The 23,907-nt window shown below is 42.1% G+C and overlaps 1 protein-coding gene across 7 annotated transcripts in view; it reads right to left on the bottom strand.

The window, feature by feature from the left end:
* Positions 1–23,907, bottom strand: part of RBFOX2 (RNA binding fox-1 homolog 2) — a 531,916-nt gene that overhangs the window by 346,357 nt on the left and 161,652 nt on the right. For all 7 annotated transcript variants that reach the window (XR_005774354.1, XM_040408532.1, XM_040408531.1 and 4 more), the window contains one exon: positions 3,469–3,529. Coding sequence is in view for 6 of the 7 variants with exons in the window: in XM_040408532.1 (XP_040264466.1) it covers positions 3,469–3,529 (61 nt within the window). In the remaining variant the exon portion in view is untranslated. The remainder of the gene's footprint in view (positions 1–3,468; positions 3,530–23,907) is intronic.

Genomic DNA, 23,907 nt, shown 5'->3' with positions numbered 1-23,907 from the left:
TGGTTGCTATGGACTTCATACCATTTTGCAATACTTTACACCAGTTTGATAAATCTCCCCCATAGTACTTTTTGATTGCTTACTATTATGCTTTTTGTGAGGCAAAGTGACCAGCGCTATACAGCTCAACTTTAGAGCTGATCTAGGAAGACCCAGCTGCTCCTCTAGTCTTTCAGCCTCAGCATAGCACTTCCTGAGCTGTATACACAGCACTCCTTCAGCGCTGTTGTATACAGCAATCTGGAAGGCAGGGACACTAAGGAACCATTCCTGCTTCTCTATAGGAAGCCCTACAGTCACTGACAGCGGGCCCAACACTCAGCAGCTGCATGATTAGCATGCAACTGTGATCTCTGAACGAATATTTTAGAATGTCCTGACCGCCCAGGAAGTTTATAGTCTATGAGTCGTCAGGAACTGGTTAAACAAACTTTTTCAAAGTGTTAGGCTACTTCCACATCTGTGTCCAGCAGAGGATCAGCAAAAATGCATTTGGTCAATAATTAAACCGTCTGCATCCGTTCAGAACGGATCCAGTTGTATTGCCTCCAAAATGAACAAGACAGATCCGGTACTAAAACCATTTTAAATCAATGAGCGCTGGATCAGGGACTATTGACTTACATTGTGTTTCATGCCAGATCATCCTTGATCAGTATCCCGGGCCACAGATAAAAATGCTGCTTGCAGTGGCTGTGTGTCCGGCATGAGAATGCAACAAAATCGAACGGAATGCATTCTGGTGCGCTCCATTCCAGTTTGTTTAGTTTTGTCCCATTGACAATGAATGTGGACAAAACTGAAGCCTTTTCCTCCGGTTTTGAGACCCTCAAAACCAGAAAAGAAATGCAGATGTGAAAGTAGCCTTAGTTACCATTTAAAGTACTAATCATCACATACTGAGCATGCAAAATGAAAAAAAAAAAAAAGACCGAATTTCAGATTTTGTTCAATCCACCTTAAAAAAAAAAAAAAAAAAGGAGCCATCCTGCAAAAACAAAAGAAACTGTGGCAAACAACGGTTTGTAGTAAAATGCACAACAGCACTGTGCGTAATGTATGATGCACATTCAAAATATTCTTCAGATCTTTACAATCACCAGAAGGACTATACGTACAGATATGAATACAAAACCACCATCCTTCTAAGGCTACTTTTACACTAACGTTCGGGGCTCCGCTTGTGAGTTCCGTTTGAAGGCTCTCACAAGCGGCCCCGAACGGATCCGTCCATCCCTAATGCATTCTGAGTGGATGCGGATCCGCTCAGAATGCATCAGTTTGGCACCGTTTGTCCTCCGCTCAGCAGGCGGACCCCTGAACGCAGCTTGCAGCGTTCGGGTGTCCGCCTGGCCGTGCGGAGGCAAACGGATCCGTCCAGACTTACAATGTAAGTCAATGGGGACGGATCCGTTTGAAGTTGACACAATATGGCTCAATTTCAAACGGATCCGTTCCCCATTGACTTTCAATGTAAAGTCAAAACAGATCCGTTTGCAATAACATTTTTTTGTTCATGGTAATGCAAACGGATCCGTTCTGAACGGATCTAAGCGTTTGCATTATAGGTGCGGATCAGTCTGTGCAGATACCAGACGGATCCGCACCTAACGCAGGTGTGAAAGTAGCCTAAGGTATCAGAAGTCTTAATTTCATACCTTTTAAATGGGCAACTAAAATAAATGTTATAAGGCAAGCTTTCGAGCCAGAAGTCCCCTTCAGACCGAAATAAAGGAAAAAAACACTAAAGAAACATGGATATAGGCCAGTTTCACACTAGCGGCAAGGAACTCCAGCAGGCTGTTACGGCGGGTGAACAGCCTGTCAGATCCGTGCTGCCGCTAGTGCACGCGTGCCCCCAGACTACCGCTTCGGCCCCATTGACTATCATGAGGGCGGGCCGGATTTCCGGCGGCAGCACGGTAAACATGCCGAGAGGCGGCCGGAATAAAACCACGACATGTCGTACTTTTATTCCAGCCGCCTCTCGGCATGTTTGACATGCTGCCGCCGGAACTCCGGCCCGCCCCCATTATAGTCAATGGGGCCGGAGGGGTAGTCCGGGGGCTCACGTGCACTAACGGCAGCTGTTCACCCGTCAGAACAGCCTGCCGGAGTTCCTTGTCACTAGTGTGAAACTGGAGTAATAAATTGCAAAACACCAAACAGAGGAATGGTCTTGGAGATAAGCTGTGTTAAAGTTTGTTAGTTTAGAGAGGAGACTATCCCTCTTTCTCAGATGTTGTAGCAAGCCATAACACCTGGATACAAATTCAGTCCTGTGTTAAGTGTATGAAAGACAGTCAAATTTGTATTCCCAAAATAACCTATCCCTTTGGGATTTGAAATTACCCTTTAATATTAATACTTGGAGGCTTGTAATTCTACGGCCAGGATCACCAAAATGTTTGGCAACAGGGAATGTTGTCTTTCTCCTTTACAGAAGGACAGTGAGACTTTATTCTCGCCCTGCGTGTCTGCCAGTTTCTCCCACATAAAGTCCCTGAGTTGGACATTTAGTGCACATAATGAGGTACACCAAATTAGATGCAGAACACATGAATGTTCCAGGAATATTATAGTCCTTCTGGGTGTTGGCGATACATATCCTGTCTGTAGTCAGTATGTGTGAACAGGTTTTGCAGCTCCTCACATTGCAGGGAAAAGTTCCTTTCTGTATAATCTATAGTAGTGAACTCCTGATCATCAGATTTCTTAAATTTCGGAGGTTGTCTGAAGCATAGCATGGGAGGGTCTTGGAATATTGTCCAGTGATTATTCAAAGATGACATTGTGTAGGTTCCTTTTGATTTTTCTTAGTACCACTAGTTGTGGATTGTAGGTCACCACTAGAGGTACATGGCTATTGCCTTCTTTTTACTTATATTCAAGGAGTTGATTTCTGGGGATCCTGTTGGCTCTGTTGATTTGGTCCCAAATTATGGTAGGATGGTAGCCCTGGTGTAAAAATATCTTCTCAAGGTGGCCCAAAACTCAAATAGCAGGACAAAACTGATGAAAGCCAAAAGGCACAAAGTGCTCTGAGTAACGCTTCTGCCCCTCCATTTTTTTTTTTTATCAAAAGTTTAGTTACCCTTTAAAGCCTTATGTATGCAACAGTATTTTGGGTCTGCGTCCAAATCAAAATTTGTTTCAAATTACACACAGACCCATTCATTTCTACAGGTCCGCAAAAAATGCGGACAGCAAACAGATGTTATCCATGTACTGTCCGCATCCATGTTAAAGAATATGTCCAATTCCATTTTGCAGTCAACAATGGTCATTTCTAAAAAAATAAAATAAAGCATGCAGATATGTGGTTTGTGGACCGCAAAATAGATATCAGTGTGCTTCAGGCTCAAAACAGATTTAAGAATGGAAGTCAGTCAAATTTGCAACTTTAAAGGCTTACAGTATTTTTTTTGCCAAAGTATGAAAATTTTTTAACTAATTGGTAAATCTCACCATTTCCATAGGGAGTCACAGTTTTTTTATTGGTCATCACACGAGCTGTTGCATTGTTGACCTAGCACAAATTCCATAAGTGGAAAGGAAAAAGATCTAGTTAGGATAACCATAGCTTATATCCAACATGCAGTAATGTTTTTCATGCAGAAAGCCATTCAAACTGAACAGCATGCATCGGCAATGCAGGGATTTTTAGTTTAGAACAACCTAACATGCAAATAAACAATAAGATAAATAATGTGTGTATACATTGATAAATTATATAATAGTTTATGTTAAAGTAAAAAAGATATGCACAATGTAGTACTTTGAGGCTAATATTTGTTATATTATTACAAATATTAGCAGATGTTTTGACAAAAAATATTTATCTTATTTTTGTTATTTCAATATACTGTCCTGCTTAACAGGGATATTTTAGGTAGAAAGTGATCCATTACAATTTGAACAGAAAGAAGGGGACCTAATGTGTTCCTGACCTACCACAATATATAACTAATAGTCATTTCATCACAAGCTTTCAATTAGTTGAATGAACAAAATACAGTTTAAAGATGTACAGCAGACAATCTAATTATGTGTTCTATAAGCAACCAAACTGTAATATATTACATACCATATATAATTTATAGCCCTTAAAGGAAACCTGTCACCAGGATTTTGTGCATAGAGCTGGGGACATGGGCTGCTAGATGGCCGCTAGCACATCTGCAATACCCAGTCCCCACAGCTCTCTGCGCTTTTATTGTGTTAAAAAACCTTTTTGATCAATATGCAAATGACCTGATACGAGTCCTGTATCCGGAGAGGAGTCAAGCGGAAAGGAGCCCAGCACCGCCCCGCGTCCTCCGAATCTCCTCCTTGCTGGCTGACGTCACAGAGCTGGAGCGCCGAAATCTCGCGATGCGCGAGCTAGCGCATGCGTAGTTCGTTCCCTGTGCTTATGCCAGCACAGGGAATGAACATGATGCCGACACTGCGCATGCGCTAGCTCGCGCATCGCGAGATTTCGGCACTCCAGCTCTGTGACGTCAGCCAGCAAGGAGGAGATTCGGAGGACGCGGGGCGGTGCTGGGCTCCTTTCCGCTTGACTCCTCTCCGGATACAGGACTCGTATCAGGTAATTTGCATATTGATCAAAAAGGTTTTTTAACACAATAAAAGCGCAGAGAGCTGTGGGGAATGGGTATTGCAGATGTGCTAGCGGCCATCTAGCAGCCCATGTCCACAGCTCTATACACTAAATCCAGGTGACAGGTTTCCTTTAAAGAGGATGTCAGTTATTTACCAAAAGTCAGATTATACTACACCTATATGGCTCAATTCTACCATCTCAAAGCCCTTTAGAGGACCATCCAATTTTATGGCTCGGTCTATCCTAAAAGGCATGTGACAGAACAACAGAGGCTTTTCAACTGAATTTTTAAAATTGAAGGGGGAATGATCAGAGTGGGTCCTACATAAGTGACCCCTACTAATCAGCAGAACAAAACTAATTCAGAGAAACATCCATACATGAGAGGCTCAGATCATGGTGCATTAACATGAATGAGCTGCATTGACAGGAACAGTTGTATGGCTGTCGCTAAGCTAGGTACTGAACAGAGTGGCTGCCAGGCCTCATCTGAGAGCGCAATCTTGACTAGCCACAAGAGAGGGTTGCACAGGAGTTGAGAGTTGCAAAGAAGTTGCTGGGGGAAGGTGGCCCATTCAAAAATTTGCTGTGGGGCCTGGTCATTTCTAGTATGACTCCAGACTGGTCTCAGAATCTGCTAAAGCACTCCTGAAGAAGAGGGCCTCAGACCCTCGAAACGTGTTGAGCTTTATATTAATAAAATGATTGACCAGAAGCCACGTGTGTAGGCGGCGTTCAATTATTTACATCTTTACATGCGATCCTGGCCAGGGGGGAAAATAGTCCCAGGTGTCTTGAGTTTATCCTGGTGACTGCCCCCCCTGTGAAGTGAGTGCAATTGATTTTATTATTATTATTGTATGATCTTCTACATCATCACTATAGAGCTGAGGTGTTTCTCAAACTCAGAGCTCTTGTAATAGACCTAGGTGAAGGTCTTTTTTATATTCTATACACAAATAAGAGTCAATCTCTATCTTCTTCACGACCAATGAACAAGTGATCTGGCGCCTGGTACGTGTTTCAAACTTTTTTTCCCACGGGTGTAAAAGGTCTTTCCTCCATTTTCCTCTCTACACCGCCTATACCATTTCTAGTTACGCCACTGCTCAACAGCTACAGGCAGTGGAAACTTAAGTGTTTTCTCACTTCAGCAGCAGCATTTATCATGTACAGAAAGTTAATACAAGCCACTTTCTAATATATTGTTACAGTCTATTTTTCTTCCTTTGCTGGCTGTGTTTGCACACTATTGATAAAAAAAAGCTCTTTTTCCTACAGTGTGCAAGCAGGGCCACCGCTACTGGATTACAGGGTGGTCCTAACCATAGATATGGGCAGTGTATAATGTAATGGCAAAAGGAATCAAGCCAGCAAAAGGAGGCAATATGGACAAATCACAAAACATTAGTAAGTGCCTTGTATTAACTAGCTCTACATGATAAATGCCATTTGCTCAAGTAAGACAACATCTTTAACAGTGGATGCAACCTGAAGCAGAAGGTTCTATTCACAGTCGTAGCCAAGCCACCATACTGCAGCTCAGGTCCCATTCAATTAAAAGCTACAGTTCCAGAAGTAAACAGGGTATTGAGTCCAAACACCACAGATCTGTATAACATGTACCGTAGTTGCTATTTGCAGGTAATGTAGCTGAGCTCCTATTCAAGGACAAGTCATCAATATGTTAACCACTTCATATCCAGGCCATTTGCCCCCTTCCTGACCAGGCCCAATTTTGCAAATCTGACAAATCTCACTTTATGTGGTAAAAACTTTGGAACGCTTTTACTTATCCAAGCCATTCAGAGATTGTTTTCTCGTGACACATTGTACTTCATAAATTTGAGTCAATATATTTCACCTTCATTTATGAAAAAAATCCCCAAATTTCCCAAAAAGGTTAGAAAATTAGCAATTTTATAAATTTCGATTTCTCTGCTTTTAAAACAGAAAGAGATACCTCATAAAATGTTTGTTACTTAACACTCCCCATATGTCTACTTTATTTTGGCATCATTTTGGAAATGTCATTTTATTTTTTTAGGACGTTAGAAGGCTTAGAATTTTAGAAGCAATTCAGGTCTGAAGTCCCTTTGTGGGGCTTACATAGTGGATACCCCCATAAATGACCCCATTTTAGAAACTACACCCCTCAAGTTACTTAAAACTGATTTTACAAACTTTGTTAACCCTTTAAGAGTTCCACAAGAATTAAAGGAAAATTAAGATCAAATTTTGAAATTTCACTTTTTTGGCAGATTTTAAATTTTAATCCATTTTTTTCTTTAACACATCGAGGGCTAACAGCCAACCAAACTCAATATTTAGTACCCTGATTCTGCGGTTTACAGAAACACCCCACATGTGGTTGTAAACTGATGTAAGGGCGTGGGAGCAGAAGAAAAGGAGCGCCGCATGTTTTATGGAAGGCAGATTTTGACGAACTGGTTTTTAGATGCCATGTCTCATTTTGAAGCCCCGCTGATGCACCCTTACAGTAGAAACTCCCAAAAAGTAACCCCATTTTGGAAACTAGGGGATAAGGTGCCAGTTTTATTGATACTATTTTTGGGTACATATGATTTTTAATCATTCATTATAACATTTTATGGGGCAAGGTGACCAAAAGATTGGTTGTTTTAGCACAGTTTTCATTTATTTTTACAGTGTTCACCTGAGGGGTTAGGTCAAGTGATATAGAGCTGGTTGTTACGGACGTGGCGATACCTAATATGTATACTTTTTTTTTTTTTATTTCACTTTAACACAATAGCATTTTTAAACAAAAAAAAATTATGTTTTAATGTGTCCATGTTCTGAGAGCTATAGTTTTATTTTATTTATTTTTTTAGCGATTTTCTTATGTAGGGGCTCATTTTTTGCGGAATGAGGTAACTTATTGGTACCATTTTGTGGGACATGTGCCTTTTTGATCACTTGGTGTTGTTTTTGTGATGTAAGGTGACAAAAGTGGCTATGAGCTGTGCGCTACGATTGGCCAGCGCTGCAGCAAGGGACAACCCTAATACAAAAACTCCGCCCAGTACAACAGAGGGAGCTGCAGATACCGGAGCCTATACCGGGCGAACGGAGCGGCGCCCAGACATAATAGTAAGTGCAGGGGGACCCCTGGGAGCCGCTCTGCCCACTGATATAGTTAGTTTTTAAACTAGTGAAAGGTCCACTTTAACTTCACCCTGATCAACTAATATAGTTGTGCTCTTTCTGTCCCTCATATGATCGAACTTTGTTTTACCATTAATTCTACATAGGCTCACCTGCCTGTTCCGTGCACGCGGGTGATCCAGGTGATTAAGTGAGCCGGACTTTTCTATATGCATAATCTGTGTTGATAACATGTTAATATGTGCCCGCAATGCTGAGAAAACTGATGTTTTAATACATGCAAATGAGTATCCAGGAGCAATGGGGGCATTTTCATTACTCAGAGGCTCAGCTCTCTCTACAATATCTTCGCCAATTTGACAAAGCAAGGCATCACACCAGGCCCTAACTTCTCCTATTGTCAAAGTGGAGAGGGTGTGACAGTTGAAGAGCTGAGCCTCTAGGATTAACAGCAAAGCCCCTGTTGTTCCTAGAGACTCTTTTGCATATATTTAAACATTTTTCTCAGCAATGTGGGCACATATGAACATGGGACCAACACAGATGCCTTCAGCTGCTAAGCACACATTCAACACATTAGTTTCATTAGGTACAAATCTGCTGACTGATGCCCTTTAAGTCCTTTTTTTGCGAGAAAGGGCTTTACTTTTTTTTTTTTTTAACTACCGGTCTTTGATTGAATTTGAAAGTTTATGCTTTTACATGCTTACACGCTTGCAGCGTTTTGGTGTCCTCCTGATGGTGCGGAGCCAAACGGATCCATCCTGACTTACAATGTAAGTCAATGGGGACGGATCCGTTTACATTGACACAATATTGGTGCAATTGTAAACGGATCCGTCCCCCATTGACTTTCAATGTAAGTCAGGACGGATCCGTTTGACTTACACTTTTTTTTTTGGGTTAGTTATGCAGACTGATCCGTACTGAACGGATACCAGCGTTAGCATTTATAGGTGCGGATCCGTCTGTGCAGATACCAGACAGATCCGCACCTAACGCAGGTGTGAAAGTAGCCTTAGTTACATTTTATTATCACACTACTAGATTTGATTCCCTGCAGGGTGACTATTGCACTACATATTATATTTACTGGTAAATCGTGCTGCGATAGTTGTAGGAGGAAACAATCGGCTTTTGCGGAAGTCGTCAGAATAAGGGCTGTACTAGGCCCTATATAATAAGACTTTACAATCATATAGCAATCAGATAAGCTCCCAAAACAGCAAAAAAAAAGTTTTACAACCTACTTCTCAATGTGGAATACTGCAGAATCATGTTTTCAGGGTGGTCGATAAAGAGCCTTAAAGGGGTCGTCTCACTTCAGCAAATAGTATTCATTATGTAGAGAAAGTTAATACAAGGTACAAATGTATTATCCATATTTCTTCCTTTGCTGGCTTGATTCATTTTTCCATCACATTATACACTTCTCATTTCCATGGTTATGACCACCCTACAATTCATTTGCAGTGGCTGTGCTTGCGCACTATAGGAAAAAGCACCAGCCTATGTACACTCCCGTAGTCCTCGCCACCAGAAAGGCCAGTGCTTTTTCCTATAGTGTGTAAACACGGCCACCGCTGAGGAATTACAGGATGGTCGTAACCATCAGCCGTTTTTTAACCCCTTTCATGCCGCGGTCCGTAGGGACCGCTGTATGGAAGAGGTTAACAGGGAGGGAGCTCCCTCCCTCTCCCATCGGGGGGCTGCTGTGCCTTTGCAGCCCCCAGACAAGATGGGGGTCACAGAGGAAGGGAGCCCCCCTCCCTCCCCTTCCCTGTCTGCTCAGTTGTGGCAGACGGGGAAGGTTCCCATGGCAACAGGACGCCTTCTCAGGCATCCTGCTGTCCATGGTGCTGAACAGATCTGTGCTAAAGGCAGAGATCTGTTCAGAAAGTGCAAGTGAAATACAGTACACTATATAGTGTACTGCACTGTATTATACAGACATCAGACCCACTGAATCTTCAAGAACCAACTGGTCTGGGTAAAAAAATAAATGTTAAAGTGAAAAAAAGTTAATAAAAAAACACATTTATCCCGAATTAAAAAAACGAAATAAAAAATTCCCTACACATGTTCTATATCACCGCGTCCGTAACGACCTGATCTATAAAACGGTCATGTTACATTCCCCGCACTGTGAATGCCATAAAAAATTAAAACTATGATGAAATTGAAATTTTGCCCACCTTACTTCCCAAAAAAGGTAATAAAAGTGATCAAAAAAGTTGTATGTACGCCATTCAAACCATCGCCTCATCCCGCAAAAAAAAATCAGCCCCTACATGAGACAATGGCCCAAAAATAAAAAAACTATGGCTATTAGACTATGGAGACACTAAAAGAAGTTTTTTTGGTTTCAAAAATGATAGTGTAAAACCTTAATAAATAAAAAAAAAAAAAAAAAAAGTACACATATTAGGTATTGCCGTGTCCGTAAGAACCTGCTCTATAAAAATATCACATGATCTAACCCCTCAGGTGAACGTAAAAATAAAAAAATAAAAATGGTGTAAAAAAAAAGCCATCATTTTGTCTCCTTACATCACAAAAAGTGTAATAGCAAACGATCAAAAAGGTATATGCACCCCAAAATCATACCATTACAACAGTCATCTCATCCTGCAAAAAATGAGACCCTAAGGCTACTTTCACACTGGCGTTTCAGGGTCCGCCTGTGAAATCCGTTTCAAGGCTCTCACAAGCGCCCCCAAACGGATCAGTTTAGCCCCAATGCATTCTGAATGGATGCGGATCCGTTCAGAATGCATCAGTTTGGCTCCGTTCCGCACTGGAGGCGGACACCAAAACGCTGCTTGCAATGTAAGTCAATGGGGACGGATCCGTTTACATTGACAATATTGGTGCAATTGTAAACGGATCCGTCCCCCATTGACTTTCAATGTAAAGTCAGGAGTCCCTATTAATATACCATAGGATCGGAGTGTTCTCCAATCCGATGGTATATTTTAACTTGAAGCGTCCCCATCACCATGGGAACGCCTCTGTTAGAATATACCATCGGATTTGAGTTAAATCGTGAAAACTCAGATCCGACAGTATATTCTAACAGAGGCGTTCCCATAGTGATTGGGACGCTTCAAGTTAGAATATACTAAGAACGGTGTACATAACTGCCCCCTGCTGCCTGGCAGTACCCGATCTCTTACAGGGGGCTGTGATCCGCACAATTAACCCCTCAGGTGCCAGACCCCCATCCCTCCCCAGTATTAAAAGCATTGGTGGCCAGTGCGGCCCCCCCCCCCTCCCTCCCTCCCTCCCCAGTATTAAAAGTATTGGTGGCCAGTGCGGGCCCCCCCTCCCTCCCTCCCCAGTATTAAAAGCATTGGTGGCAGTGGCCACAGGCTAACAACCCCCTCCCCCCCCCCCCCCCCCCCCGCTTTTAATCTGATCGGTTACCATGGCAGCCAGGACGCTACTGCAGTGGCCACCAATGCTTTTAATACTGGGGAGGGAGGGGGGGACCACACTGGCCACCAATGCTTTTAATACTGGGGAGGGAGGGGGGGCAGCACTGGCCACCAATGCTTTTAATAATGGGGAAGGAGGGGGGTCTGGCCCCTGCTGCCTGGCAGCACCCGATCAGGGGGCTGAGATCCGCACCTGAGGGGTTAATTGAGCGGATCACAGCCCCCTGTAAGAGATCGTGTGCTGCCAGGCAGCAGTTATGTACACAGTTCTTAGTATATTCTAACTTGAAGCGTCCCCATCACCATGGGAACGCCTCTGTGTTAGAATATACTGTTGGATCTGAGGTTTCACGATCGTGAAAACTCAGATCTGAAAAAGCTGTTAGGCAGACTGATCCGCACTGAACGGATACCATCCTTTGCATTTATAGATGCGGATCCGTCTGTGCAGATACCAGACGGATCCACACCTAGCGCAGTTGTGAAAGTAGCCTAAGACAATCGCCCAAAAATTTAAAAAAAAACTATGGCTCTCAGACTATGGAGACACTAAAATGATTTTTGTTTCAAAATAATTATTGTGTAAAACTTAAATAAATTTTAAAAAATAAACATTAGGTATCATTGCGTCCGTAACAACCTGCTCTATAAAAATAGCACATGATCTAATCTGTCAGATGAACGTTGTAAATAATAAAAAATAAAAACTGTGCCAAAACAGGTATTTTTGGGCAAATTTTCCATTTTAATCCATTTTTTCCCGTAACAAAGCAAGGGTTAAAAGCAAACCAAAACTCAATATTTATTGCCCTGATTCTTTAGTTTACAGAGACACCCCATATGTGGTCGTAAACTGCTGTACGGGCACACGGCAAGGGGCAGAAGGAAAGGAATGCCATATGGATTTTGGAAGGCAGTTTTTGCTGGACTTGTTTTTATTACACCATGTCCCATTTGAAGCCCCCCCCTCCCCCCGATGCACCGCTGGAGTAGAAACTCCAAAAAGTGACCCCATTTAAGAAACTACACCCCTCAAGGTATTCAAAACAGATTTTACAAACTTTGTTAACCTTTTAAGTGTTCCACAAGAGTCAATGACAAGTGGAGATGAAATTTCAGAATTTCTATTTTTTGTTACTTTGCTTCACAAAAAGTGTAATATAGAGCAACCAAAAATCATATCTACCCTAAAATAGTGCCAAAAAAACTGCCACCTTATCCCGTAGTTTCCAAAATAGGGTCACATTTTGGAGTTTCTACTCTAGGGGTGCATCAGGGGGCTTCAAATGGGACATTGTGTAAATAAACCAGTCCAGCGAAATCTGCCTCCCAAAAACCACACGGCGCTCCTTTCCCTCTACGCCCTGACGTGGGGCCGTACAGTGGTGTACGACCACATATCGGGTGTTTCTGTAAACCGCAGAGTCAGGGCAATAAATATAGAGTTTTGTTTTGCTGTTAACCTTTGCTTTGTTAGTGGAAAAAAAATGGATTAAAATGGAAAATTCAGCAAAAAATTTTAATAAATGAAATTTCATCTCCTTTTGCCATCAACTCTTGGGGAACACCTAAAGAGTTAATGATGTTTGTAAAATCAGTTTGGAATACCTTGAGGGGTGTAGTTTCTAGAATGGGGTCACTTTTGGGGGGTTTCTATTATGTAAGCCTCACAAAGTGACTTCAGACCTGAACTCATCCCTAAAAAGTGGGTTTTTAAAAATGTCAAAAAAAATTCAAGATTTGCATCTAAACTTCTAAGCCTTGTAACGTCCCAAAAAAATAAAAAAAAATGGCATTCCCAAAATGATCCAAACATGAAGTACACATATGGAGAATGTAAACTAATAACTACTTTTGGAGGTATTACTATATATTATAGAAGTAGAGAAATTGAAACTTGGAAATTTGCTATTTTTTCCAAAATTTTGGTAAATTTGGTATTTTTATTATAAATAAAAGGTGTTTTTTTAACTCCATTTTACCAGTGTTATGAAGTACAATGTGTGACGGGAAAAAAAAATCTCAGAATGGCCTGGATAAGTGAAAGCGTTTTAAAGCTATCACCACATAAAGTGACATTTGTCAGATTTGCAAAAAATGGCCTGGTCCTTAAGGTGAAATAAGGCTGTGTCCTTAAGGGGTTAAGGAAGCAATTAAGGGGGTATAAAGTAGCACACATTATAATTTTCTTATGAAGTGCACAATACTGTATTATAAGAAACACACTTGAATTTTTTTTCTATTTGAAATCTAAATTTCTAGTTCCACCACAACAGAGCTTAAAGGGAACCTGTCACCGGGATTTTGTGTATAGAGCTGGGGACATGGGTTCCTAGATGGCCGCTAGCACATCTGCAATATCCAGTCCCCATAGCTCTGTGTGCTTTTAATGTGTAAAAAAAACGATTTGATACATATGCAAATTAACCCGAGATGAGTCCTGTACGTGACATGAGTCAGGGACAGGACTCATCTCAGGTTCATTTGCATATGGATCAAATCGTTTTGTTTACACAATAAAAGCACACAGAGCTATGGGGACTGGGTATTGCGGATGTGCTAGCGGCCATCTAGCAACCCATGTCCTCAGCTCTATACACAAAATCCCGGTGACAGGTTCCCTTTAACACAGAGATATATCCTTCCCCCCACTCAGCCCCTCTGACATAAGCATCAGAGCATTTTGTGCCTTGATGCTCTTCTATGCCCTGCACTGAAATGCTCCAAAGCTCATGTCAGAGGGGCTGAGGTGGAAGGGGAAGGGGGGGGGGGGTTGGGGGAGAAAGGGATATGCCCAGGTTAAGCAGTGAACCCGGACAACCTCTTTATTTTAGCGTACGAAAGCTACCTCTGGCATTGGCAAGGAAAACCTATCAATAAAAGCCAGTGTGAACTTTGATAAGTGACTGCTGAAATATTACAAATAAACGTTGACGTGCAGAAGAAATACAGGGGGGGGGGGTGGAGGGGGAAGTGTGTAAGTGTGCAAGTGTGGACATTTAATAATAACGTGCCCACACTTAGATGACAAGCATGCAACTAAATGCAAACCCTCACACCAAAACCCCATGAATAATATGGGTATAAAATTTTAAGCCAAAAGAACAAAACTAGAGCCATTTGTAGTAGCATGCACTATAGCGAAAGCACTCAAATATTACATATAAAAAAACACAGACGTAATGACCTACAAAACAGGGACAGGAAAAAGGAAAAAAAAAAAAAAAAACACTATAAAGCCTCCAGGTTTTAGTCTGGAGTTAAAGTTAAAAGGGGTATGAGGTTATCCGCTATCTACAGGTTGTGATGAATATCTGCAGCATTGCTGTGAACATGAAATCCACACCACAGGCTTATTTATTCTCCAAATATTTAAACGTCAAAGATGAGTGGGAGGGCGCAGAGGGCTTACCCAGATATGCTCACAGACTGACAGACTGCAGGCAGGGAGGTGCCCTTACAGAATGACTAGAATGTCTGTGTTGGGCTGTGAATGGGGATAGACTATGTACATTCACAATAAAGTTTCTATTCTAATGCCAGGAACAGTTTAGGGAAAGGCTAGAAAGAAGAATAATGTTTCTGAAGGGCAGGGAAAGCTTTCAGCTAGGGCGTGAGAAGCTGGGACTGGGTGTGCCTGGCACTGCAGTGCCTTCTAGCTGCAATTACGGCTTTGTAAAACAGCCGCAGCAGATCATTGTTATCTTATTTCAACAGAACAACTTTTTTTTAAACCAAACCTGAAGTTTCTGTTAGGGTCCATTCAGATGAACAAGTGCTCCGTGCCCATATTGGGAACAACAAATTGCGATCCACAATGCACGGGTACCAGCTGTGTGCATGCCATATGTGGGCTCATTGACTAGAACGGGTCCGCGATCCACAACATACGGCAAAAGATATTGCATCTTAGGCAAAAGATAGTGCATCTATCTTTTGCAGTGCGGAGGCACAAACCGGAAAGCCCATGGAAACGCTTCCAAGCACATGGCCAATGCCACGTCTGCATGTATACTGTGGACCTGCAGTTTGCTGGGCGCTATACAGGCACACTCGGAGCCCATATGGTCATCTGAATGAACCCTTATTGCCAGTTTATATCCAGTACAATTAGCATTATGCTGCAGTGCTTACTGCTGAGCAACTAGTATACATATTTTATTCAGTGCATCATCCATTTCATTGGAAGCATTTTAGGGCGATAACATCTGCTGCGGAGCAATTTTTCAGTGCAAATTACACCAGGCACAGAAATCAAACTGCCTTTCTTGAATAATTCAAGTGTAGGTGTGGGAGAAAATCTCAATACAAGTGTACAATTTTACAATCCAGATGCTACAGTCTTAAATCTGAGTGAAAACACTTAAAACAGTAGAACGAAATCTGACAGGGCATCTCCACACATGTACTATCTAGAGATGGCCTGTCACAGATTTGAACAGTTTGTATGAGGGGAGGGGAGGGGAGGGGGGGTGCCTCTAAGTTCCTGAAAACAGACTAAGGCTGCTTTCACACTTGCGTTGTCCGGATCCGTCGTGTACTCCATTTGCCGGAAGTGCCCGCCGGATCCGTAACAACGCAAGTGAACTGAAAGCATTTGAAGACTGATCCGTCTTCAAAATGTGTTCAGTGTTACTATGGCAGCCAGGACGCTATTAAAGTCCTGGTTGCCATAGTAGTAGTAGGGAGCAGTATACTTACCGTCCGTGCGGCTCCCGGGGCGCTCCAGAATGACGTCAGAGCGCCCCATGCGCATGGATGACGTGATCCATGCGATCACGTCATCCATGCGCGTGGGGCGCCCTGACGTCACTCTGAAGCGCCCTGGGAGCCGCACAGACGGTAAGTATACTGCTCCTCCGCTCCCCACTACACTTTACCATGGCAAACAGGACTTTAGCATCCTGGCAGCCATGGTAACCATTCAGAAAAAGCTAAACGTCGGATCCGGTAATGCGCCGAAACAACGTTTAGCTTAAGGCCGGATCCAGATTAATGCCTTTCAATGGGCATTAATTCCGGATCCGGCCTTGCGGCAAGTGTTCAGGATTTTTGGCCGGAGCAAAAAGCGCAGCATGCTGCGGTATTTTCTCCGGCCAAAAAACGTTCCGGTCCTGAACTGAAGACATCCTGATGCATCCTGAACGGATTTCTCACCATTCAGAATGCATTGGGATAATCCTGATCAGAAAAAAACAACGCAAGTGTGAAAGAGCCCTTAAACAGTTCCATACTTTGTGTGACTATGTGAATTAGGCCAAATGCAAAACATGTGACCATGCAGCGTCTTTAAACACGCTGTTCATTCTGTCAAACATGCGTTTACCCATAGTTATGTATCACAGTGTGACATTTTTTATTGCGTCCTAGGAGACTAGAGATTAACATATTCCAAGGCAATTTGAGGCACTTTGTTTCAGGTAGAATCGATTTGGTTCCGAATTGAACTTATTCAGAAACTCATCAAACTGAAACGGAACCTCAGAAAAGAGTCGCTCATCTCTATTCAGCATGTAGCTTAAATTTCTTAAACTATTGTCCACTCTGCAGGCACCATAAAACGCTATAGATTTGGTGCACAAAAATCCATGGCAGCAAATTTGCAGTGTATCCATCACATGTGAACATACCCTAATGGAATATTCCAGTTTCAGCAAAATTTGCTTACATAAATGTTCCAATAGACAGTCATTTCTGCATCAATTCAACAGTTCTTAAATATTTTGAATGCTGAAATTCACTTTGAACCTTAAGCATTTACTAATAGGCACATTGACAGCTAAATTTGAAGACAATTGATAACTACACTTTAATCCCTTAACATCCATACATGTACAGCAGATATTGGCACTTTAAGACCACTTGTACAAAGATCCGCACATGTTTAATATCGTTTTTTGGTGCAGATTTGATATTTTGCCGCAGATCCCACCCTTCTATTGAAAAGGGGTAAAACCGCAAACATTACTGACAAATCCACGATGCAGAACAATTTTTGCACATATAAAAAAAATATTTGCAAAATATACGTGAGATTTTTGCAATCTCATACACTTTGCTGGCGCTGAGGTTTTTCGTATTTAACCCTCAGATGCCACAGCCATTTGTGAGGCAGCTTTCCCTGGGGTCCAAACATTTTCCCTGTGTGGGAATCTCAGAAGTGTTACAGGCTAATAGAGAAGTAGTTTCTATTGAACCCTGCAGGTGGCAGTGCTCCACAGGAAAATAGAGCAAATTCCTTTAACTACAATATTAATTTATTGCTGTGTGAGACACAAGAGATCTAAGAGTTACATATCAAGAGGGCATTAATAAATGTGTTACAAAAAAAAAAAGTTAAGTTTAATATAAAAATTCACCCACCTTTCCCTATTAAAAAATATTCCAAAATATAAAGATCAATTGCACTGCTGTATCTCAAAATGCCTGAGCCATTTATGAATATTTATTCCATATGGTTAAATACGGGTGGGAATCAAAATTGTGAATTCACTTTCTTCATTGATTCACCAACCCAAAAATAAATGTGATCAAAAGATCATACACACAGTGATATCACAGAAAATGCACATGCAGACATAAAAAGTTATTGGGGGAGGGTATAAGAATATGGTGATGAAAATAAACATTTTTACAAAGTTTTCATTTTAAGTATTAAAACCACAACTATAAGCTATAGGTAGAGTGTTATATGTTGCTAGAAAATTAATCGCCCTACATTGGATACAGACAGCGCCGCCAACTCTAGGCGAATTCTTGAGTGCGGTTGACACGATGTTGAGATATGAGCGGATGGTGTACCAGAAGCGTGGATGCCCAGCAAAATTAGAAAAATTATGGGAACCATGGCTGTCGTTTCGACGTCTGAATAGAAGTGTCTAACAGTGTGCCTTTGTATTTTGCAGGTTGGGATGGGAGGGGCTGGGGGGTTGGGTTGAAAATTTGATTATTACACATGGTTTGGTATCCTTGTTGTTATCAGCCTTATGGATATTATGTCTGTCATTTTTGTATGGGATATGTTAAAACTTGTATTTATATTGTAAAATGTTTAATAAAAAATGATCTGATTTAAAAAAAAAAAACAACTATAAACTATATAGATATAGTAACGCTGTGAACATCATGTCACAGAGAATAAAAGGCACAGATCAGTTTTACAGCACAGAGATTGTAAAAATGAGACCCATTATTTTGGAATATTTTTTTTTTTTTTTCTCTCCAAGTTATGGCTCTGGGAAGACAGGGAATGAAAAACAAACGCAAAACTGGAAAATCATTTTGTCATGAAGGGGTTAACAGTAATGACCACTGTAAAGAATGAAGCTTTCCAGTAAATCTCAATAGATGTTTTGCAGGAAAGGCCCTTTAACCCCTTGACTACCAGCACAGAAAATATATAGCAGAAGTAGTGACTTTAAACATGCCGCTCGGAAGTGCAGCAGGCACCATAGTCCCTGAGTTTCTGCTGTTTGAAACAGAAGAGATCTTGGAATAAGGTCTGTGATAATGCCGATTGTAGACATTTTAACCCCTCCAATGCCATGGCCAATTGTGACCACAGCATCTGAGTGGTGAAAATGTGGGATCTGCGTGCTCCCACAGCGGTGACAGCTTCCCCTAGCCAAGATCAGGGAAGCTGTCACCTTGTAATAGGAGTATTCCAATACAGGCCTGCAGGTAGAAGCACTACATTGGACTATACAGAATTGTCCATTCTATAATGAATTAAGACCCATTAGTGAATAGAACTAGCAAATAATTGCTCGCTATAGTCACCTAGAAAAAAAGTTTAAGATTAAAAATACAAAAAAAAAGTATGCCAAAATAGAATCTTGGTTTCTGGTAAAGACTAGGGCCCAAACGATCACATAATGAGTTCCCTTTTCTAAATGTAATAAAATGGGTGCAAGTCAGGACTCCCTTAAGGTCTCAGTCTGTTAACAAGAAACAGAGGGTTTTTGATATATTAGGAAGATACCAGAGGTTTCTGTTTCAAAGGTGTTGATAATCCTGCCCCCTTGGTTCCTCCATTCGGTCCCTAGGTTTGAGCAAGGTGTTTCTATTTGTGGTAAGGGAATGTTTGTAAGCTGCATTGAGTACCTCTTCTGGATACCCTGTCGGAATGAATCTCATCCTGAAAACACTGGCCCGACTCCTAAAAGGTCTTAATTGGGGATGAGCAATTTGACTTCGGATGAAACATCCGAAGTTGATTCGCATAAAACTTTATTCCAATACTGTATGAAGCAGGAGCTCCGTACAGTCTAAGAATGTATTGGCTCCAATGAGCTGAAGTTATTGTTTTGCGAAGTCTAGCGAGACTTCGGGTAATAACTTTATAAATTTGTACTATAAAAAAAAACAATTTCCCGAACTTTGGTTCGGTTCCAAGGTACCACTTAAATTTATTAATTAAAGAAGTTACCCGAAGTCTTGCGAGACTTTGCGAAGCAATAACTTCGGCTCATCGTAGCCAATACATTTTAATACTGTACAGAGCTCCTGCTATGATAGCCGGCCCTATGATAGAAATGCCTATTCTTGTCCGCGACTGCGGACAAGAATAGGACATGCTCAATCTTTTTTGCGGGGTCACAATTAATGGGTCCGCACCCATTTCGCAAAATTGCGGAACGGATGCGGAGCCAAAAATACGGTCGTGTGAATGTACCCTCAGCTGGTGCAAGTCTCTGGATTCAAACAGGAAATAATGGTGAAGGATAAAAGCAGGAACTGCCAGAATAAATGGATTCTGCATCTGGAATTGGATACCCATTCTTAAAACGTAATCTACAGCTTTCAGACCCCAGGAATGTGGACTACTACCGTATAGGGCTGCATCAGCAATAAAAGCTAGTAAGAAATTATTGCCTTAGGGCTCTTTCACACTTGCGTTGTTATGTTCCGGCATAGAGTTCCGTCGTCGGGGCTCTATGCCGGAAGAATCCCGATCAGGATTATCCCTATGCATTCTGAATTGAGAGAAATCCGTTCAGGATGCATCAGGATGTCTTCAGTTCCGGAACAGAATGTTTTTTGGCCGGAGAAAATACCGCAGCATGCTGCGCTTTTTGCTCCGGTCAAAAATCCTGAACACTTGCCGCAAGGCCGGATCCGGAATTAATGCCCATTGAAAGGCATTAATCCGGATCCGGCCTTAAGCTAAACGTCGTTTCGGCGCATTACTGAATCCGACGTTTAGCTTTTTCTGAATGGTTACCGTGGCTGCCAGGACACTAAAGTCCTGTTTGCCATGGTAAAGTGTAGTGGGGAGCGGAGGAGCAGTATACTTACAGTCCGTGCGGCTCCCAGGGCGCTTCAGAGTGACGTCAGGGCGCCCCATGCGCATGGATGACGTGATCGCATGGATCACGTCATCCATGCGCATGGGGCGCCCCGACGTCATTCTGGAGCGCCCCGGGAGCCGCACAGACGGTAAGTATACTGCTCCCCCGCTCCCCACTACTACTATGGCAACCAGGAATTTAATAGCGTACTGGGTGCCATAGTAACACTGAGAAGTATATGGTGGGCTCAGCATGCATGTTGGTACTTGCATCCCTGGATCCGATGAAAGCTGTAATGGCACCGGACGGGGTTAAAAGCAGAGTGTGCTTGGCGTGCATGCTGACCTGCATTCCCTGGACTTTGTGTGCCTGTCATGGCCCATAAACAGCTAGGAACTAGTGTTAGGGACCACTCCATAGAGGCGACCTTGACGTGGTGAGTGGCTTATTACACTTTGGGCAAAATGTACACCAATGCCTCATCCAGCATAGAGGCAGGGCAGAATGCTGGTTGCAGAGTGCTATCACATTTGTATTTTGCTATTATATATATCCTCTGGAATGTGATAAATGGGTATTACACTGATGAATTTGGGTTTGTGCTTACAGAAGAGTGCAGTGTTTAGATAACCCATGTCAGCGGGCCCTTTCTTAAGCTGCATTTGTGTATCTCATGTGTTGTGGGGCCCACATATTGTAGGCTGCACACACACACTGAATCAGATAAATAACGTAGTTGGATTTGCAGTGGAGGTCGTATGTAGACAAAGATTGTGCCAAATCTAGCTGAAGAGCATGAGTTACACTGATGTTACATCATAGGCATCTGGTAGTGCCACATTTATAACTGCCTGGATTTGTGGGGGAGGCATTTTGGTTAGGAATATTTATATAGTTTCAAACGACTAAAAGCTGGGACACTTTTGGGGGTGGGTGCTCTTCTAAAGGTGACGCCTGGCTGTTTTGGTAGGATTTTATCCAGATTTGGAGGGAGGGAAGGGGGTGGAGGGAGATTGTTACAGTGAGAAGAATGTGCCAATGTTTTCTCAGGATGTTGCATACATATTGTGATGAGAGTGGATGTTGATAAAGTTGTGCTTAAAAGTCTCCTTCTCCGATGGGGTGGTCTTAGTGCAAGAGAGTAGGCAGTCCTCCTGGTGGAGAGTTTTGCTCTGTTCCAGGGCATCGTTAATCATTCTTTTCGGATATGCCTTTTCTACAAAACTTCCCACTAGCTATTTAGATTGAGAAAGAAAAAGTCATATCATCTGTAGAGTTTTCTAATTCGCTTAAATTGGTTATAAGGGATGTTGTTCAGCCATTTTATGTAATGATTACTAGTGTAATGTAACCAGCTATCAACTGCTTTAAAATGTTTCTAAGTGATAAAAGTGGAGTCGTTGTGTTGATGTCTAAACACAATATTTGTGGTGTTAAAATCCAGTGACAGTTCCCCCAAGGTTTGTTGGGTATCATGGAAGGTTTCTAGTCTGGTCCCCTTTCCGTATAAAACAATGTTACTGCACCATACAGGATTGCCCTCAGTAACTTTTTCAAATGCCCCCATAAAAAGATCAGCCTACGCGGGCGCCACTTTACTGCCCATGGCAGTCCCACACTGATGGTGAAAAATGGTGTCCGCGAAAGTAGTTATTTAAAATAGACAGTTAAAGTTTATATCTGGGGAGATGTTAGGATCATATGCTGACACAGGGGTTATAGTCTACCTTGCTGCACGCACACCATCAGAGGCATGCAGCTTTTTTTGTTTTGTTCCGTTTCCTGTTTAATGAAACACATGTTAACTGCACACTCACCACTGAGTGATGCACTTGAATCTGAACAGTGCCCTCTATGATTAGGTTGCCGTTGCTCCTGAGGAAATACCGTGCAATAGCGGCAGAGAAACGCATTGAGCAATACAGAGCGCCTTGTTATGTTCAGTAGTAGTTTAATAAACCAGCATTGAGCCGCTGAGTGGGGGTGGGGGTCAATTTAAATCATACCACCAATGGTTGTACCTTTTACTCCAATCTACATTGGAGTCACATAGTGTAGTAGTACAGACCCAGTATAGTGGCCTGGACTCCCATCATGCCACTTTATGTGTGGGCTTTTTTTCAGCCCCTATACTCTTCACTGAGATATTTGTGGGGGGTGAGTTTTGCAGAGCTGGTACATTCATACGAGATTCCAGATTCTAACTCGCACCACCACCCCGATTTTTGAATGTGGTGGAGAACCAATTTTTATTCGATATTTAGTTTAAACGCTTTTAAACGTACTTTAGTCAGGCAGTTAATAGTGACACAGGGGTTAACTAAACACTGTACTCTTTCATAATCACGAACCAGAAGACATCAGTGTGATACCCAAAAAAAAAAATGCAAATATGGCACTATCACATGACCTGCATTAGCCAATAGAAGTCTGCAGGTCTTTCACTTATATCACAACTGCGATACACAGTCACATGAACCTTATCAGCCAATAGAAGCTTGCAGATCCTTTCATTTCGACATGCACACAGTTTTACACTAGGTTTCCATAACAACCCAGTCATTTTTCTTCACTGCTTTAGGTCACCTTTAAAAGGGGCAGAGTGCTGTGGATGACACTTAAAGGGGTTGTCCGGGATTGGGGACATTTGTCTATTAGTAATCTAATAACATAAACATTACAAACATGCATGTGGTACCTTTAGAACATATTGCTGAAGCCCTGTTTTCCTCCTTTCAATTCATGCCCGGAAGCGAGTCTTTTCTTATCTTCAGTGACGTACCGGGTCCCTAGCAGGCGAGCATAGCTTCCTCTTCCTCTGCCAGGGAGCCCGGTGACGTCACTGGCAGTCTAGATAATAATGCAGAGGTTGGAGGGGCGGTAACTTGTCCGGCCGGCATCGTGCTAAGCCCCGCCCCCAGTCGGTGACGTCACCGGTCCTTCAGCATTACAATGAATGGAGGAGGATTACTATGCTTGTTAGCATAGAAAACTCCTCCCATCAGAATTACTAGCTAATGGGGCAGAAGGCTTTAGAAAGGAGGAATTCCTTTCACCACAGGATGACATGGCCATGCTAATTGCATATATTGCATTTAGACAATGGCATGTTGATTGTGTAAAAAAATAAAAATAAAAAAATAAAAAATAAATAAAAAGATAAAACAATGGCTCAGTTGAAAGAAAAGGTAATAGTGTAATCAGTCTGCTTTTTTTTTTGTTGATTTGAAATAAACGGATAATCCTATTTATGTAATGAGACTGCTTTTGTCTAGTTTAAAATCATTTTTTTTAGCCCCGTACTTGTGTTTTGGAATGAATCTTTTTTGCACATTATCCTTTTGGAGTTGCAGTGTGTGCATTTCACTTTCCTGCGGTTAGGGTACTTTCACATTTGCAGCAGGACGGATCTGACAGGCTGTTCACCCTGTCGGATCAGTCCTTC

This window comes from Bufo bufo, chromosome 9 (genome assembly GCF_905171765.1).
Source record: "Bufo bufo chromosome 9, aBufBuf1.1, whole genome shotgun sequence".
In the NCBI taxonomy this organism is placed as follows: Eukaryota; Metazoa; Chordata; class Amphibia; order Anura; family Bufonidae; genus Bufo; species Bufo bufo.
The sequence above is the reverse complement of the archived record's forward strand: the minus strand, read 5'-3'. Positions and strand labels throughout refer to the sequence as shown.